This window comes from Oncorhynchus mykiss, chromosome 13 (genome assembly GCF_057628025.1).
Source record: "Oncorhynchus mykiss isolate SJ-2025 chromosome 13, ASM5762802v1, whole genome shotgun sequence".
NCBI classification, from domain to species: Eukaryota; Metazoa; Chordata; class Actinopteri; order Salmoniformes; family Salmonidae; genus Oncorhynchus; species Oncorhynchus mykiss.
This window is the reverse complement of record NC_143034.1, coordinates 50,589,333-50,609,165: the sequence shown is the minus strand read 5'-3', so window position 1 is coordinate 50,609,165 and position 19,833 is coordinate 50,589,333. Positions and strand designations below refer to the sequence as shown.

Here is a 19,833-nt window from a genome sequence, read left to right as displayed (position 1 = left end):
TGCCTCTCCTTCCCTCTCCACTCCCTCTATCACCTGCCTCCCCCCTCCTGCCTCTCCTTCCCTTTCCACTCCCTCTATCACCTGCCTCACCCCTCCTGCCTCTCCTTCCCTCTCCCTCTCTTCTCCCTTCCTCCTCCTCCCTCTCTCCCCCTTCCCGCCTCCCCTCTCTCTCTCCACAGTACTTGAGTCATCCTGCCTGTGTCTGTGAGTGGTGACATCATTGAGACTGGCTCATGCTGAGGTGGTGGTTAAATGGTCCTTAACGATGACCTTTAACGATGACACACACGCTGGCAGGGGATTCACAATCTGCTGGCACAATTAAAGACAAACACTGAGTAATCCTGGGAAATTATCAAAGAGGATAATCATCATCATCACTGAGGGGGGGGGGGGGTCATTTTGACTAGAATCAAGCAAAAACCAAAGCATCCCATCTAATCTGTAAATTAGAAATATCATCTGTAAATTAGAATATAATATATATGAACGCTTCCTATCTTGGAATTCTAGAAATGTAACTAAAGCATAGACTGAAAAAGCTGTACTCGGGACATCCAGGATAGAGGAAGCCTGTAGATGGCAGTGAAAACAGAGTGATGAGATGGAGAGTATGATTTTTATTTATTTTATTTCCCATTTATTTAACCAGGTAGGCCAGTTGAGAGCAAGTTCTCATTTACATCTGCGACCTGGCCAAGATAAAGTAAAGCAGTGCGACACAAACAACACAGAGTTACACCTGGAATAAACAAACATACAGTCAATAATACAACAGAAAAAGTCTATGTACAGTGAGTGCAAATGAGGTAGGATAAGGGAGGTAAAGGCAATAAATAGGCCATAGAGGCAAAATAATTACAATATAGCAATTAAACGCTGGAGTGATAGATGTGCAGAAGATGAGTGTGCAAGTAGAGATACTGGGGTGCAAAGGAGCAAAATAAATTAAATAAGTAACAGTATGGGGATGAGGTAGTTTGATGGGCTATTTACAGATGGGCTATGTACAGGTGCAGTGATCTGTGAGCTGCTCTGACAGCTGGTGCTTAAAGCTAGTGAGGGAGATATGAGTCTCCAGCTTCAGTGATTTTTACAGTTCGTTACAGTCATTGGCAGCAGAGAACTGGATGGAAAGGCGACCAAAGGAGGAATTGGCTTTGGGGGTGACCAGTGAAATGTACATTCTGGAGCGCGTGCTACGGGTGGGTGCTACTATGGTGACCAGTGAGCTGAGACAAGCCAGGGCTTTACCTAGCAAAGACTTATAGAAGACCTGGAGCCAGTGGGTTTGGCGATGAATATGAAGCGAGTGCCAGCCAACAAGAGCATACAGGTCGCAGTGGTGGGTAGCAAATGGGGCTTTGGTAACAAAATGGATGGCACTGTGATAGACTGCATCCAATTTGCTGAGTAGAGTGTTGAGGGCTATTTTGTAAATTACATCCCCAAAGTCAAAGATCGGTATGATTGTCAGTTTTACGAGGAAATGTTTGGCAGCATGAGTGAAGGATGCTTTGATGCGAAATAGGAAGCCGATTCGAGGCAGTCATTTGAGAAACCAAGGCTGTTGAGTCTGCCAATAAGAATGTGGTGATTGACAGAGTCGAAAGCCTTGGCCAGGTCGATGAATACAGCGGCACAGTATTGTCTCTTATCGATGGCGTTATGATATCATTTAGGACCTTGAGTGTGGCTGAGGTGCACCCATGGCCAGCTCGGAAACCAGATTCCATAGCGGAGATTCTAAATGGTCGGTGATCTGTTTGTTAACTTGGCTTTCAAATACCTTAGAAAGGCAGGGTAGGATAGATATAGGTCTGTAGCAGTTTGGATCTAGAGTGTCTCCCCCTTTGAAGAGGGGGATGACCGCGGCAGCTTTCCAATATTTGGGGATCTCAGACGATACAAAAGAAAGGTTGAACAGGCTAGTAATAGGGGTTGCAACAATTTTGGCGGATCATTTTAGAAAGAGAGGGTTCAGATTGTCTAGCCCTGCTGGTTTGTAGTGGTCCAGATTTTACAGCTCTTTCAGAACATCAGCTATCTGGATTTGGCGAAGGAGAAATGTGGGAGGCTTGGGCAAGTTGCTGTGGGGGGTGCAGGGCTGTTAACCGGGGTAGGAGTAGCCAGGTGGAAAGATGGCCAGCCGTAGAGAAATGCTTATTGAAATGATCAATTATTGCAGATGTATCAGTGTTGACAGTGTTTCCTAGCCTCAGTGCAGCTGGGAGGAGGTGCTCTTATTCTCCTTGTACTTTACTGTGTCCCAGAACTTTTTGAGTTTGTGCTACAGGATGCACATTTCTGTTTGAAAAAGCTAGTCTTTGATTTCCTAACTGCCTGTGTATATTGGTTCCTAACTTCCCTGAAAAGATTCATATCGAGGGGGCTATTCGATGCTAATGCAGTACGCCACAGGATGTTTTTGTGCTGGTCAGGGGCAGTCAGGTCTGGAGTGAACCAAGGGCTATATCTGTTGCTGGTTCTACATTTTTTTTGAATGGGGCATACTTATTTAAGATGGTGAGGAAAGCACTTTTAAAGAATAACCAGGTATCCTCTACTGACGGAATGAGGTTAATATCCTTCCAGGATACCCGGGCCAGGTCGATTAGAAAAGCCTGCTCGCTGAAGTGTTTTCGGGAGCGTTTGTCAGAGATGAGGGGTGGTCATTTGACCGCAGACCCATTACGGACGCAGGCAATGAGGCAGTGATCTCTGAGATCCTGGTTGAAGAGAGCAGAGGTGTATTTGGAGGGCAGGTTGGTTAGTATGATATCTATGAGGGTGCCCGTGTTTACGGATTTTGGGTTGTACCTGGTAGGTTCATTGATAATTTGTGTGAGATTAAGGGCATCAAGTTTAGATTGTAGGATGGCCAGGGTGTTAAACATGTCCCAGTTTAGGTCACCTAACAACACGAGCTCTGAAGATAGATGGGGGGCAATCAATTCACATATGGTGTCCAGGGCACAGCTGGGGGCAGAAGGTGGTTTATAGCAAACGGCAACGGTGAGAGACTTGTTTCTGGAAAGGTGGATTTTTAAAAGTAGAAGCTCGAATTGTTTGGGCACAGACCTGGATAGTAAGAACGAACTCAAATCTCTGCAGTAGATTGCAACACCGCCCCCTTTGGCAGTTCTATCTTGTCGGAAAATGTTATAGTTAGGGATGGAAATTTCAGGGTTTTTGGTGGTCTAAGCCAGGATTCATACACGGCTAGGACATCCGTGTTGGCAGAGTGTGCTAAAGCAGTGAATAAAACAAACTTAGGGCGGAGGCTTCTAATGTTAACATATATGAAACCAAGGCTTTTACGGTTACAGAAGTCAACAAATGAGAGCGCCTGAGGGATGGGAGTGGAGCTAGGCACTGGAGCTAGGCACTGCAGGGCCTGGATTAACCTCTACATCACCAGAGGAACAGAGGGGGAGTAGGATAAGGGTACGTCTAAAGGCTATAAGAACTGGTCTTCTAGTACTTTTGGAACAGAGAGTAAAAGGAACAGGTTTCTGAGCACGGTAGAATAGATTCAAGGCATAATGTACAGACAAAAGTATGATAAGATGTGAATACAGTGGAGGTAAACCTATGCATTGAGCGACGATGAGAGAGATATTGTCTCGAGAAACATCATTTAAACCAGGTGAGGTCACCGCATGTGTAGGAGGTGGAACTAAAGGGTTAACTAAGGCATATTGATCAGGGCTAGTGGCTCTACAGTGAAATAAGGCAATAATTACAATCCAAAACAGCAACGGACAGGCATATTGAGATTAGGGAGAGGCATGCGTAGCCGAGTGATCATAGGGGGCCAGTGAGTAGCTCGGTGGGCCTGAGACACATCGATTCAGACAGCTAGTGGGCCGGGTCTAGTAAGCTAGCAGAAGGGCCTTAGAGGGACGTTGCGAAGAAGTTTGAAGAAGTTTGTTGTAGCCCCCTTGTGCTGTTACGCCGGCAGACCAGTCGTTATGGATCAGCAGGGCTCCGTGTGGTAAAAGGGTCCAGACCAATTGGCAAAAAAGGTATAGTGGCCAAAGAATTTGTCCGATGGGTCTCTTCAGCTAACAGTCCGATATGCTCTAGACAGCTAGAGGGCCGGGCTAGCAGGATGGCAGATGGGCATTCAGAAGACGTCGCGACGGAGGAGCCAGTTGAAAAATCCCCTTGTACGAATTATGTCGGTAGTCCAGTCGTGATGGGTCGGCGGGGATCCATGTCGGCAGTAAAAGGGATCAAGGCCAATTGGCAAAATAGGTATTGTAGCCCAAGGAGTGGCTGATGGACCTCTTCGGATAGCCAGGAGATGGGCCTGGCAAAGGCTAGCTCCAGGCTAATTGGTTCTTGCTTCGAGACAGAGACGTTAGCCAGGAGTGGCCACTTGGATAGCAGCTAGCTAGCTGCGATGATCCAGGTGAAAAGGTTCAGAGCTTGCGGTAGGAATCTGGAGATATGGAGAAAAATAAGTCAGATTTGCTCTGGTTTGAGAAACGCTGTGCAGACTGGCGAGAGTTGTCCGGGCTAAAGGTAGCTGATGATTGCTAGCAGTGGCTAGCTGACTACTAGCTAGTAGCTAAGTAGCTGGCTAGCTGCTGTTGGGGGTTCCAGTTCAAAAGTAAAGAAAATAGCAGATCCATACCACATTGGGTGAGGCGGATTGCAGGAGAGTATGTTGAAGTTGAGGTTAAGATAACATAAAAATATGTGCGTAGAAAAAAGATAGAAAAATATATATACACAGGACACAACAAGACAAGGACAAAAGACGTCTGACTGCTACGCCATCTTGGATTTGGATGATACTGTGTGGATTACTGTTAGACAGGGATAGGGTGGGTGTTAGTGTTGAATATTTTCAGGTATTTTACAAATGTTCCATCACTTTTCTCCCGCGTAACCCGGTATTTCCCGCCAAAACCGGAAGTGTAATTCAAAAGAATATAAAGCATATAAATAGGCCTGTGTCTGGATTTGATTAGAGCTTTGATCAAAAATCCAGACATTAAATACATTTAATGAGCCCAAGTTCAAAAAAGCGCAAATGATTGTGCCATTATCCAATAACATATATGATATAGGCTACTGCACATTACGCACAACAGCAATACATAAAAACCCCTAGATGTAGCTAGCTACATGCTCTCTTTGGTAAATATATGAAACTAGCTCTAGTACCTAATCTTTTCAAGAATGAACTGTACTACTATACTGTATTTTGAGCACCAGCTGTCAGTAGAGCTCACAGATTACTGCACCTGTACATAGCCCATCTATAATTTAGCCCAAACAACTACCTCTTCCCCTACTGTATTTATTTATTTATTTATATATTTTGCTCCTTTGCACCTCATTATTTCTATTTTTACTTTGCACATTCTTCCACTGCAAATCTACCATTCCAGTGTTTTACTTGCTATGTTGTATTTACTTCGCCACCATGGCCTTTTTTGCCTTTACCTCCCTTATCTCACCTCATTTGCTCACATTGTATATAGACTTATTTTTCTACTGTATCATTAACTGTATGTTTGTTTTACTCCATGTGTAAGTCTGTGTTGTTGTATGTGTTGAACTGCTTTGCTTAATCTGGGCCAGGTCGCAATTGTAAATGAGAACTTGTTCTCAACTTGCCTATCTGGTTAAATAAAGGTGAAATAAAAAAATAAAAATAAAAAATGATTATACTGTATTATATGGATTGGAATTACACACCTCATTCAAACCATGATAAAGTTGGGACAGAACATGCAATTCCAGTGCAGCACATGCGGCCTACAAAGTTACAAGTACAGGCTAGAAAATTTGAATTGGACTAAAATTGAATGAATAAAATGTATGTTTATTAGTCACATGCTTTGTAAACAACAGGTCTAGACTAACAGTGAAATGTTTACTTACAGGCCCTTCCTGACAATGCAGAGAAAAAAAAGAGAAATAATATAAAAATAATAACATCAGGAATAAATACACAATGAGTAATGATAACTTGGCTATATACACGAGGTACCACTACTATGTCAATGTGCAGGTGCACGAGGTAATTGAGGTAGATATGTATATATAGGTATGGATAAAGAGAAGGAGAAGCTGTTGGGGTCCTTTTTCTTCCATACTTAGTGCACCGGTATCGCTTGCCATGTGGTAGCAGAGAGAACAGTCTATGACTTGAGTAGCTAGAGACCATTTTTAGGGCCTTCCTCTGACACCTTCTGGTATAGAGTACCTGGATGGCAGGGAGCTTGGCCCCAGTTATGCACTGGGCTGTACGCACTACCCCCTGTAGCCCCTTGCGGTCAGATGCCAAGCAGATGCCTTATCAAGCAGGGGTATAGACAGTCGAGATGCTCTCAATGGTGCAGCTGTAGAACTTTTTGAGGATCTGAGGGCCCATGCGTTGTTGTGCCTTCTTCACGACTGTGTTGGTGTGTGTGGACCATGATAATTTCTTAGTGATGTGGAAACGGAGGAAATTTAAGCTCTTGACCTGCTCCACTACAACCCTCCATTTCCTGTAGTCCATGATCAGCTCATTTGTCTTGCTGACAAAGGGGTGGTTGGCCTGGCACCACACAACCAAGTCACTGACCTCCTCCCTATAAGTTGTCTCATCGTCGTTGGTGATCAGGCTAACCACCGTTGTGTTGTCAGCAAACTTAATGATTGTGTTGGAGTCGAGCGTGGCCACGCAGCCGTGGATGAACAGGGAGTATGAGAGGGGACTAAGCACGCACCTCTGAGGGGACCCAGTGTTCAGGGTCAGTGTGGCAGATGTGTTGTTGCCTACCCTCACCATCTAGGGGCGGCCCATCAGGAAGTCCAGGATCCAGTTGCAGAGGGAGGTGTTCACTCCCAGGGTCCCTATCAAATCAACTCAAATCAAATGTATTTGTCACATACACATGGTTAGCAGAAGTTAATGCGAGTGTAGCGAAATGCTTGTAGAGGAGATCTGCATGGAGGAATGAGCCAAAATACCAGCAACAGTGTGTGAAAACCTTGTGAAGACTTACAGAAAATGTTTGACCTCTGTCAGTGCCAACAAAGGGTATATAACAAAGTATTGAGATAAACTTTTGTTATTGACCAAATACTTATTTTCCACCATAATTTGCAAATAAATTCATTAAAAATCCTACAATGTGATTTTCTGGATTTTTTTTCTAATTTTGTCTGTCATAGTTGAAGTATACCTATGATGAAAATTGCAGGCCTCTCTCATCTTTTTAAGTGGGAGAACTTGCACAATTGGTGGCTGACTAAATACTTTTTTGCCCCACTGTACAAATGAGATGAGTAATGTAGGGTATGTAAACATTATATTAAGTAGCATTGTTTAAATTGGCTAGTGATATATTTTACATCAATTCCCATTATTAAAGTGGCTGGAGTTGAGTCAGTGTGTTGGCAGCAGCCACTCAATGTTAGTGGTGGCTGTTTAACAGTCTGATGGCCTTGAGATAGAAGCTGTTTTTCAGTCTCTCGGTCCCTGCTTTAATGCCCTTGTACTGACCTCGCCTTCTGGATGATAGCGGGGTGAACAGGCAGTGGCTCGGGTGGTTGTTGTCCTTGATGATCTTTAGCGGGGTGCTCCCTCTGCTGTTTCCTGAATTCCACAATCATCTCCTTTGTTTTATTGACGTTGAGTGTGAGGTTACTTTCCTGACACCACACTCTGAGGGCCCTCACCTCCTCCCTGTAGGCCGTCTCGTCGTTGTTGGTAATCAAGCCTACCACTGTAGTGTGGTCCGCAAACTTGATGATTGAGTTGGGGGCGTGCATGGCCACGCAGTCGTGGGTGAACAGGGAGTACAAGGAGAGGGCTCAGAATGCTCCCTTGTGGGGATTAGTGTTGAGAATCAGCGGGATGGAGATGTTGTTACCTACCCTCACCACCTGGGGGCGGCCCGTCATGAAGTCCAGTACCCAGTTGCACAGGGCGGGGTCGAGACCCGGGGTTTCGAGTTTGATGACGAGTTTGGAAGGTACTATAGTGTTACATGCTGAGCTGTAGTCGATGAACAGCATTCTCACATAGGTATTCCTCTTGTCCAGATGGGTTAGGGCAGTATGGTTGAGATTTGCTTCACGGAAACATGGCTCACTCGAGACACGCTATCGGAGTTGGTACAGCCAGCTGGTTTCTTCACGCATCGCACCGACAGAAACAAGCATCTTTCTGGTAAGGCTATGCCTTATGATTAACGAGATGTGGTGTGATCATAACAACATACAGGAACTCAAGTCCTTCTGTTCACCTGACTTAGAATTCCTCACAACCAAATGTCGACCGCATTATCTACCAAGAGAATTCTCTTCGATTATAATCACAGCTGCATATATTCCCCCCAAGCAGACACATTGATGGCCCTGAACGAACTTCATTTGACTCTATGTAAACTGGAAACCATATATCCTGGGGCTGCATTCATTGTAGCTGGGGATTTTAACAAGGCCAATCTGAAAACAAGACCCTCTAAATTCTATCAGCGTATCGATTGTGCAACCAGGGCTGGTAAAACCGTGGATCATTGTTATTCTAACTTCCGCGACGCATATAAGGCCCTCTCCTGCCCTCCCTTCGGAAAAGCTGACCACGACTCCATTTTGCTGCTTCCAGCCTATAGGCAGAGACTAAAACAGGAAGCTCCCGCACTCAGGTCTGTTCAATCGCTGGTCCGACCAATCTGATTCCACGCTTCAAGATTGCTTCAATCACGTGGACTGGGATATGTTCCGTATTGCGTCAAACAACAACATTGACGAATACGCTGATTCGGTGAACAAGTTTATTAGCAAGTGCATCGGCGATGTCGTACCCACAGCTACTATTAATACATTCCCAAACCAGAAACCGTGGATTGATGGCAGCATTCGCGCGACACTGAAAGCGCGAACCACTGCTTTTAATCAGGGCAAGGTGACCGGAAACATGACCGAATACAAACAGTGTAGCTATTCCCTCCGCAAGGCAATCAAACAAGCTAAGCGTCAGTATAGAGACAAAGTAGAGTCTCAATTCAACGGGTCAGACACAAGAGGTGTCAGGGTCTACAGTCAATCATGGATTACAAAAAGAAAACCAGCCCCCGTCGCGGACCAGGATGTCTTGCTCCCAGACAGGCTTTGAGGACAATACAGTGCCACTGACACGGCCCTCTACCAAAACCTTCTACCAAGACTCTCCTTCACTGCAGCTGGCGTGAGGAAATTGAAACGTGTTAACCCTCGCAAGGCTGCAGGCCCAGATGGCATCCCCAGCCGCGTCCTCAGAGCATGCGCAGACCAGCTGGCTGGTGTGTTTACGGACATATTCAATCAATCCTTATCCCAGTCTGCTTTCCCCACATGCTTCAAGAGGGCCACCATTGTTCCTGTTCCCAAGAAAGCTAAGGTAACTAAGCTAAACGACTGCCGCCCCGTAGCACTCACTTCCGTCATCATGAAGTGCTTTGAGAGACTAGTTAAGGACCATATCACCTCCACCCTACCTGACACCCTAGACCCACTTCAATTTGCTTACCGCCCCAATAGGTCCATCGACGATGCAATCGCAACCACACTGCACACTGCCCTAACCCATCTGGACAAGAGGAATACCTATGTGAGAACGCTGTTCATCGACTATAGCTCAGCATTTAACACCATAGTACCCTCCAAACTCGTCATCAAGCTCGAGACCCTGGGTCTTGACCCCGCCCTTGCAACTGGGTACTGGACTTCCTGACGGGCCGCCCCCAGGTGGTGAGGGTAGGTAACAACATCTCCACTCCACTGATCCTCAACACTGGGGCCCCACAAGGGTGCATTCTGAGCCCTCTCCTTGTACTCCCTGTTCACCCACGACTGCGTGGCCATGCACGCCTCCAACTCAATCATCAAGTTTGCAGACGACACTACAGTGGTAGGCTTGATTACCAACAATGACGAGACGGCCTAAAGGGAGGAGGTGAGGGCCCTCGGAATGTGGTGTCAGGAAATTAACCTCACACTCAACGTCTACAAAACAAAGGAGATGATCGTGGACTTCAGGAAACAGCAGAGGGAGCACTCCCCTATCCACATCAACGGGACAGTAGTGGAGAGGGTAGTAAGTTTTAAGTTCCTCGGCGTACACATCACGGACAAACTGAATTGGTCCACCCACACAGACAGCGTGGCCTCTTCAACCTCAGGAGATTGAAGAAATTCGGCTTGTCACCAAAAGCACTCACAAACTTCTACAGACGCACAATCGAGAGCATCCTGTCGGGCAGCATCACCGCCTGGTACGGCAACTGCTCCGCCCACAACCGTAAGGCTCTCCAGAGGGTAGTAAGGTCTGCACAATGCATCACCGGGGGCAAACTACCTGCCCTCCAGGACACCTACACCACCCGATGTCACAGGAAGGCCATAAAGATCATCAAGGATAACAACCACCCGAGCCACTGCCTGTTCACCCCGCTATCATCCAAAAGGCAAGGTCAGTACAGGTGCATCAAAGCAGGGACCGAGAGACTGAAAAACAGCTTCTATCTCAAGGCCCGTTTTGACCCCGTTTTCTCCCCAATTTCGTGGTATCCAATTGTTTTTAGTAGCTACTGTCTTGTCTCATCGCTACAACTCCCGTACGGGCTCGGGAGAGACGAAGGTTGAAAGTCATGCGTCTTCCAATACACAATCCAACCAAGCTGCACTGCTTCTTAACACAGCGCGCATCCAACCCGGAAGCCAGCCGCACCAATGTGTTGGAGGAAACACCGTGCACCTGGCAACCTTGGTTAGCGTGCACTAGGCTCGGCCCGCCACAGGAGTCGCTGGTGCGCAATGAGACAATGACATCCCTACCGGCCAACCCCTCCCTAACCTGGGCGACGCTAGGCCAATTGTGCGTCGCCCCACGAACCTCCCGGTCGCGGCTGGTTACGACAGAGCCTGCGCGCAAACCCATAGTCTCTGATGGCACAGCTGGCGCTGCAGTACAGCGCCCTTAACCACTGCTCCACCTGGGAGGCCGGCCATCAGACTGTTAAACAGCCACCACTAACATTGAGTGGTTGCTGCCAACATACTGACTCAACTCCAGCCACTTTAACAATGGAAAAATTGATGGAAAAATGTATCACTAGCCACTTTAAACAATACCACTTCATATAATGTTTCCATACCCTACATTACTAATCTCATATGTATATACTGTACTCGATACCATCTACTGCATCTTGCCTATGCCGTTCTGTACCATCACTCATTCATATATCTTTATGTACATATTCTTTATCCCTTTACACTTGTGTGTGTATAAGGTAGTAGTTTTGGAATTGTGAGATTACTCGTTGGTTATTACTGCATTGTCGGAACTAGAAGCACAAGCATTTCGCTACACTCGCATTAACATCTGCTAACCATGTGTATGTGACAAATACAATTTGATTTGATTTGATTTAGAGACACACACCTTCCCCCTTAACCTTACCCAACGCTGAAGGGGTGGGAGTTAGGGAGTGGAGGAGAACTCTAGGAAATGATTAAGGAGAAGGGTGAAACTTGGCAGGTGAAATGGGTGTGTTTTTGGCTCTCAGTCAGAGAGAGTAAGGCAGGTAGTATGCGTGTGTGTGTACCTGTTTGATTATCTACACCTGTCTCCGCTTGTTGGCTCTCTGCTTTTCACAGATATCTGAGTTCGGTGTCTAGCAGCAAAAACCAGTAACACGGGGAATGCTTCAGTTCAGAGTAGGGGGAGGATCACTGCAATTCAGCCCCAGTGTGTCCTTAAGAAAAACAAGTGTATCATGTGTCACCAGTAGGGCGGCGCCAACAGGTCGGGTTACCCCCTCCCAGTCTGGTACAATAAGAAATCTGCCTCTATCTCTATGAGCAGAGTGATAATTGTAGAACAGAGACTTGGCCCTCTAATCACAATCACACATTTCACAGTGACTGGTAGGGGACATGGGGCTTTGGAGAAAGGGAAGAAGCGGAACAGAGCGATATGGTGGTTGGCTCAGTTTGTCCTCCATCTGGAAATTCCTACTAAATTGTTTATTTTCCCCATGAGGAGAGAGAGGGGCAGACCGGACAACAAACATGTTTTCATAATGACAATACCCGTTCTGTCTCTGTTTAACAACTTTTGTTTGTCGTCACATGTTGGATGGGTTGACCAGAATGGGACAGAATTCCTTTTGTATTTCCTGGACCCGAATAATTTGATGATTCTGGCTCTGAACAGACCTCCTGCTCATTCAACGGTTTGGGGAATGAGGGATGACCTATTCGTCTCATTGAATGGGTGACCCTCAGGAGTTTGTTTGAGATTAGAGCACACAATGGAGTGGTGTACATTAACAGAACTGCATGTATGTGCATGTGTGTGTTTACATATCTTGCATTACTCATCTCATATGTATATACGGCTTTCTATACTATTCTACTGTATCTTAGTCTGTTCCATTCTGACATCGCTCGTCCATATATATATAATTCTGTCTTAATTCCTTCCTACTTAGATTTGTATGTATTGGGTATATGTTGTGTAATTTGTTAGATATTACTTGTTAGATATTACTGCACTGTCGGAGCTAGAAGCACCCGCAATGACATCTACTAATTAAAAAATATACATATATTTTTTACCTTTATTTAACCAGGTAGGCTAGTTGAGAACGAGTTCTCATTTACAACTGCAACCTGGCCAACACAAAGAAAAGCAGTGCGACACAAACAACAACACAGCGTTACACATGGAATAAACAAGCATACCGCACAAGAAAAAAAAAGTCTATATACAGTGTGTGCAAATGGCACGAGCAGGTAAGGCAGGGTAGCCTAGTGGTTAGATTGTTGGACTAGTAACCGGAAGGTTGCAAGTTCAAACCCCCGAGCTGACGAGGTGCAAATATGTCATTCTGCCCCTGAACAGGCAGTTAACCTACTGTTCCTAGTCTGTCATTGAAAATAACAACTGACTTGCCTAGTTAAATAAAGGCAAAAAAATTAATAGGCCATAGGATGGGCTATTTATAGATGTGCATCGATCGGTTAGCTGTTTAGATGGCTGATCTTTAAAGTTAGTGAGGGGTTATATAAGTTTCCAGCTTCAGCGATTTTTGCAATTTGTTCCAGTCAGCAGAAAACTGTAAGGAAAGGCGGCCAAAGTAGGTGTTGGCTTTGGGGATGACCAGTGAGATATACTTGTGTGTTACACACGCTCCAGCAAAATAGCCCAGCAAAAAAACATTTTCTCTTTCTCTTCTATGGCCTATTTCTTTTTTTACCTTTATTTAACTGGGCAAGTCAGTTGTTATTTTCAATGACAGGGTGTTGTTATCGAGACCGGTGAGCTGAGATAAGGCAGAGCTTTACCTAGCAAAGGCTTATAGATGACCTGGAGCCAGTGGGTCTATCGACGAATATGTAACGACCAGCTGATTAGAGCATACAGGTCGCAGTGTATGTGACAAATAACATTTGCTTTGATTTGACGTGCATGTGTGTGATTGTGTGTGATAGACAGTGGGCCTCAGAGCAACTCTTTGTGTTTGCCCTCATGGCCCAGTGGCCTCTCCTGCCCTTCCATGACCAGAGGCAGCCGGGGACAACTACAGGGCTCTCCTGCACTACCGTAACCAGAGCCAGCCGGGGAGAACTACAGGGCTCTCCTGGGTTTTATGCTGACTGTTAGGACTCATAGTTCCCATCTGTGCTAAGAATGGATTTTTTCAACGTGTAATATTTTTATTGTTACAATTTTATAACAGCTCATGCTTGTGCTGAACTTGTGAGATGGTACTTGTGAAGGGAGAAAACTTGATCCCGTATCTATCAACCTGTTATAATCATGGAAAATCCATGATGTCATAAAGGAGAGGTGATCATAGCATCAGAACGGATTGATTCTAATTCTATGGAATACAACTTGTTTGCGGTCTTCTGTGACTATCATGACAACTAGTGCAAAAAATCTATGCAGTTACATAACGGGATATAATTTGTTTTACCATATATCATATCGTATCGTATTGTTTTGAAAGTGTCGCAATATTATTTTTGCGCTAGTTGACTGTACCAGCAACAAAACTCAATTTTTCCTTCATAGGTATTTCTCCATCTTCTTTTTATTTTTTTATTCTTTTTTTACCCCCTTTTCTCCCCAATTTTGTGTATCCAATTATTAGTAGTTACTATCATGTCTCATCGCTACAACTACCGTACGGGCTCGGGAGAGACGAAGGTCGAAAGCCATGCATCCTCCGAAACACAACCCAACCAAACCGCACTGCTTCTTAACACAGCGCGCATCCAACCTGGAAGCGAGCCACACCAATGTGTCAGAGGAAACACCGTGCACCTGGCGACCTGGTTAGCGTGCACTGCACCCGGCCCGCCACGGGAGTCCCTAGTGTGCGATGAGACAAGGATATCCCTACCGGCCAAACCCTCCCTAACCCGGACTCCAAGGCGTCCCACAGTTGTGTCAAGTTGGCTAGATGTCCTTTGGGTGTGGACCATTCTCGATACACACGGGATACTGTTGAGCATGAAAAACCCAGCAGCGTTGCAGTTCTTGACACAAACCAGTGTGCCTGGCACCTATTACCATACTCCGATCAAAGGGACTTCAATCTTTTGTCTTTCCCATTCACCCTTTGAATGGCACACATACACAATCCATGTCTCAACTGTCTGGCATAAACATTCTTTAACCTGTCTCCTCCCCTTCATCTACACTTATTGAAGTGGATTTAACAAGTGAAATCAATAAGAGATCATAGCTTTCTGGTCAGTCTATGTGTTACGCGGAGTGGAACAGGGGAACCCGAGAGCAGACTCAGACAAGGAGACTGGGATGAAGTAACCAAGGTATTTATTGAAACACAGGGGGAGATGGAGTGCAGGTCAGGGGAAGCTTGGGCGGGTTGCAGGAAACCAGGTGGAGAGGCTGAGGCTGGAGCGAGAGGGGTTGAGACAGGGCAAGCAGGTCCGGAGGGGAATCCAATGGAGTAGTAGTGTGGCGAATCCAGGACAGAGTAGCAGGATGAAGAGACGTGGGACTGAAGACAGGGACCAGAGTCAGAGCGGGCAGAATGAGCAGATATTCCAATCTGGCAGCGTGGAAGTGGCAGGGCTGTGTATTTGTAGAGGTCTTGATTATGGAACAGGTTGGAGCTGGTGGGGATCTGCTCTGACTCCAGCACACCTGTCTCCGCCCACATAATCACACACACACACCCAGAGAGGGAGAGGGAGAGAGTACTGGGGGAGAGGCGGCAGGTCAAGGAGACACAGGATGAGCAGTAGAGGGCGTTGCAGGAGCAGATGTGACAATGTGTCATGGTAAGAGTTCATAATGTTTTGAACACTCAGTGTATGGTGAGCAATATGTTAGGAATATCGAATCGCAATACATATAGAATCGGCCAAATAGATGTCAATGTTTGGGCTCTTGGAAGGTTGGATCCCTTGCTGACTATTAATCTCAATACTCTACTCCTCTGTGGCTCAGTCGGCAGAGCATGGCACATGCAACTTTAAGTTGGAGATAGCCCCAATGGTGCTGCCCGTGCTGTGACAGACTTAATAATGGCACAGACACAAACATGAGACCTCAATATATCTCTATGGTTTCAGTTGTTTTGGTTGTGACCGTTTCGGTTTGGACAATTTGGACTTATTTTGGACTTTAAAGAAGCCCCGTAGCTAACACATTACTGGTTAACTTTCATTTGGACAGATACTTTATATATTTCTTGATATATCAGATGTTTGGTGGTGACTCTTCTTAAAAATACATTAAGATTGACCAACTTGCTCACTAATTTTCTCCAAAATGTTTGCAGATGGACTACTCACCATGTGGCCATAGTGGAGAAGGCTGTAATCACCTGGTGATGTTTGTAGGGTTGTGGATTATTAAGGCACATTCATTTTGCAGTCTCTTAAAGTGTGTGTTTCGGTAGTGACAGCAAAAGTGGAGACTTTTTTCAGAGAAAAAAACAAAAAAAAAATTTGATCAGTATCTTTCAATGTAATAATAGAACAACTCAATATGTTCTATTGAAATAATAGTGTCCATTTTTTTTATTTTTTTTACAAAAATCATTCATTGCCTTATTTTCAAACATAAAGTTTAGGAGTCAGGGTTTGGGACAGTCACCTCACAATATAAATAGGTGTATAAACAATGACTTTGTACCACACAGAACAAAAATATAAACACAACATGTAAAGAGTGTTTCATGTTTCATGAGCTGAATTAAAAGTTTGCAGAAATGTTCCATATGCACAAAAAGCTTATTTCTCTCAAATTCTGAGCACAAATATGCTTAAATCCCTGTTAGTGAGCATTTGTAAGGGACAATAAAAGGCCACTCTAAAATGTTCAGTTTTGTCACACAACCCAATGCGACAGAATTCTCAAGTTTTGAGATTGGCATACTGACTGCAGGAATGTCCAACAGACCTGTTGCCAGAAAATGTCATGTTAATTTCTCTACCATAAGCCGCCACCAACATAATTTTTGAGAAATTGGCAGCACGTCCAACTGGCCTCACAACCACAGACCATGTGTATGGTGTAGTGTGTGCGAGTGGTTTGCTGATGTCTATGTTGTGAACAGAGTGCCCCATTGTGGCGGTGGGGTTATGGTATGAGCAGGCATATGGAGAATGAACACCATTGCATTTTATCGATGGCAATTTGAACGCACAAAAAACAGGACGAGACCCTGAGATCAATTGTAAGGCACATTTTTTTAAAGATATCTGTGACCAACAGATCTGTATCTCAGTCATGTGAAATCCATAGATTAGGGCCTAATGAATTTATTTCAATTGATTGATTTCCTTATATGAGCTGTAACTCAGTGAACTCAATGAAATTGTTGCATGTTGCGTTTATATTTTAGTTCGGTATATATTAATTGAACAATATGTTTGTTATTGCATTGGATTGAATTTGAACATATCATGATGTTAATGAATGTCCTGAGTTTGGAGACAACTGTTTTTTTAATTGTTTTTTGGGGGTGGTACAGCAATTTACACCACTTCTGTAGAATCATCCAGGTAACAAAAAATCTAAACCTGTTTCACAAGTAATAACATAACACAGATGTGTAGTTGAATCAAACATGGAAGTAGAAAGGTTGAAAGGAGCCCTGCACACTGTCCATCTCTCTCTTTAGCCAGACAGACTAGTCAGTGTTAGTCATGACTTTTATCAGTTTTACATTGATGACCTCAACCTCTGTGCCAAGAATAGACTTTTCCCACATTTATAATATCTTTGTTGTTAAGTTTTCATTATATAAAAATCTTTGCGCATCAGTTGGCAGCTAATGGATATGTCCTGTCATGCTTTCAGCTGAACTCACTATATTGATGACACTTGTATACTGTGAATGGAGAAATTATCCCACATAGATATCTAAACCAATCATCAACTTGACCATATTAGTAGTGATGTCATAAAGGAGGGTTGACCATATCGTTTAAATTAATTCTGTTCTATTGATTCTATGGGGCAGGACTTGTTGGCAGCCGTCTGTGACATCATAATCCACTGTATGGCGCTACCATGACAACTTAATTCCAATTCTGAACCTCATAACTCATCTTTCTGTCTAGAGAGTGGTTGATTTTGACATTTTTGCTGAGTTTACTCCTTGCACTTGCGATGGCTTTGAAGTGTAGTACTGTTGTTTTGTTGGTGACTCTTTACATGGTGGCGTTACACGCTGGACTCCCTGACAGACTCCCAAGCGAGGTGCTTCGGGACACCCTGTTACCCCCCATGATCCCTAAGGAGTGGGCCGCCACCCCTCAACTCCAGACCGACACTTACACGATTCTGAATATCCTGTACAAACGACACTTGGCAACTGAAGAGAACACGACCACCACCAAGACCGGACAGATTTTGACCCAGACAACCCAAACTGATGCTACACCTAGCTTTGAATTCCTGAGGACCCGTGTGGCTGACCTCCAGACTTTGGAGAATGCTGGTGTGAGTGAGATTGTCTGGAGGAGGCTGATTCGATTGATTAATGAGACTGAAGACCAAAAGCTGGAGACAGCAGGTTCTGTGATGTTGGGTCTCTCCTGTGTGCTGGGAGGACTGGGACTGCTACTGAAGATCAGCTTGAAAGGCCTTATGCTGGTAAAGTGATGAGAAGGGGCACTGGGGCTAGGAGGGGGTCTGAGAAAGGCTTTGGGAAAACACCACAATGTTATACTTGTATTTTACCTGAAATATGATTATGTTGTCCTACAGAGACTAATGGCCTAAAGTCATCAAAGGCGAGTGTGCGAGGCGTGTGTGATTTATTTTAGAATGTATTGTTTCGAATTATAATGACCCAACTGAAGCCAGGCAGGTGGGTGGGTTGTCCGATTTGATGCCTCGCTTAACTAGAACTTGTCTCTATTTTTGTTTCGCTTGCGCTGTAGACACACAAAACCATACTTAATTAAAACATTTGAATTGGAAGAGGTAGCTAATAGTTGAGGCTTTACCATACATGCTAAATTAGACCAATTCATCCACTTATGGAAACACAACATTGCTTTCAACAAAGATGATTGGAGATATGGACTATTCTGCTAGCATTCAGTCACTGCTCTGCCTGTCCTTTCCACCCGTCTTGCTCTGCCTGTCCTTTCCACCCGCCTTGCTCTGCCTGTCCTTTCCACCCGCCTTGCTCTGCCTGTTCTTTCCACCCGCCTTGCTCTGCCTGTCCTTTCCACCCGCCTTGCTCTGCCTGTCCTTTCCACCCGCCTTGCTCTGCCTGTCCTTTCCACCCGCCTTGCTCTGCCTGTCCTTTCCACCCGCCTTGCTCTGCCTGTCCTTTCCACCCGCCTTGCTCTGCCTGTCCTTTCCACCCGCCTTACTCTGCTTGCTCCACCGCCTGCTTCTGGTGAGTTTTTCACTTAAGAGCCATGTTTCTTTTTCCTCAGGCCATGGTTGCTTTGGAGCTTGATGTTGACCAGGACAAGATGAAGGGAGCTGGTCAGACAGACTCCTGTATTGATGCTGCATCTACTCCAGTGTTGACCTCCAAGAACAGTGGCTCTAACAAGAAGAGAGGCCGACTCTCCAAGAGGAGACACCACTGAATACCCTGCTGCAAATATGGGCCATTATTCTTTTTGCACTTGAAAAATGTTGATAAAGATTTAGCTTATTACTATACTTGCTGTTTCCGTTTCATAATTTCTCTCAATGCATATTTTTTGTAAAAGTTTAGTAGTTTTCAAAATAACCTCATTCAGCTGGGCACAAAAACAAGACAAGAGGTTGCTTTACAGTGGAGCATTAAGGAGAGTGGACCCACAAAACAGTGGGTAGGTAACAAAAACTGACACTGTGTATCCGCCCAAAAGGACATCTACTTTTATAGTGCAACGTTTCAGTCACATAGACCTTGGTCAAGCATCATTTAAGTGATATTGAGAATGAGGATGCAGAGGAGGTAGCCTACACAGCAGCTTGGCATTGTGGTTATCTGTCATCATGCCCTGAGTTCATAGTGAAGCACTCGACTAGACCTCAACTCCACTCACCCTCTCTCTCCCTCTTCCTTTTGTCTCGCTCACCTCTTTCTCGTCTCCTCTTTCGCGCCTTCTCTCTGAGGACATAGGGACGAGCATGACGTATTGGTCCTGATGGAACCGAGAAGGGGCCTGAACTGAACCAGAATTGACCCGGCGACAACCAAGACTAGACACTTTAGGAATGTGTCTGACGATGAGAATGCCAAAGAAAATGTTTAGACTGTGTGTTTGTGCATCAGTGTGAGTTGTGTGTATTTAGTGGCTTAGTAATTGCGACAGGGTCAAGACCAAGCC

General features: G+C 45.0%; 1 protein-coding gene across 1 annotated transcript; it reads left to right on the top strand.

The window, feature by feature from the left end:
• The first annotated feature begins 17,579 nt into the window (after positions 1 to 17,579).
• LOC149978915 (uncharacterized) lies at positions 17,580 to 19,177 on the top strand. The gene is made up of 2 exons (XM_090196497.1): positions 17,580 to 18,145; positions 18,943 to 19,177. The coding sequence occupies exons 1-2, from the start codon at positions 17,660 to 17,662 to the stop codon at positions 19,099 to 19,101; spliced, it is 645 nt and encodes a 214-aa protein (XP_090052623.1). The 5' UTR covers positions 17,580 to 17,659; the 3' UTR covers positions 19,102 to 19,177.
• The last annotated feature ends 656 nt before the right edge of the window (positions 19,178 to 19,833 follow it).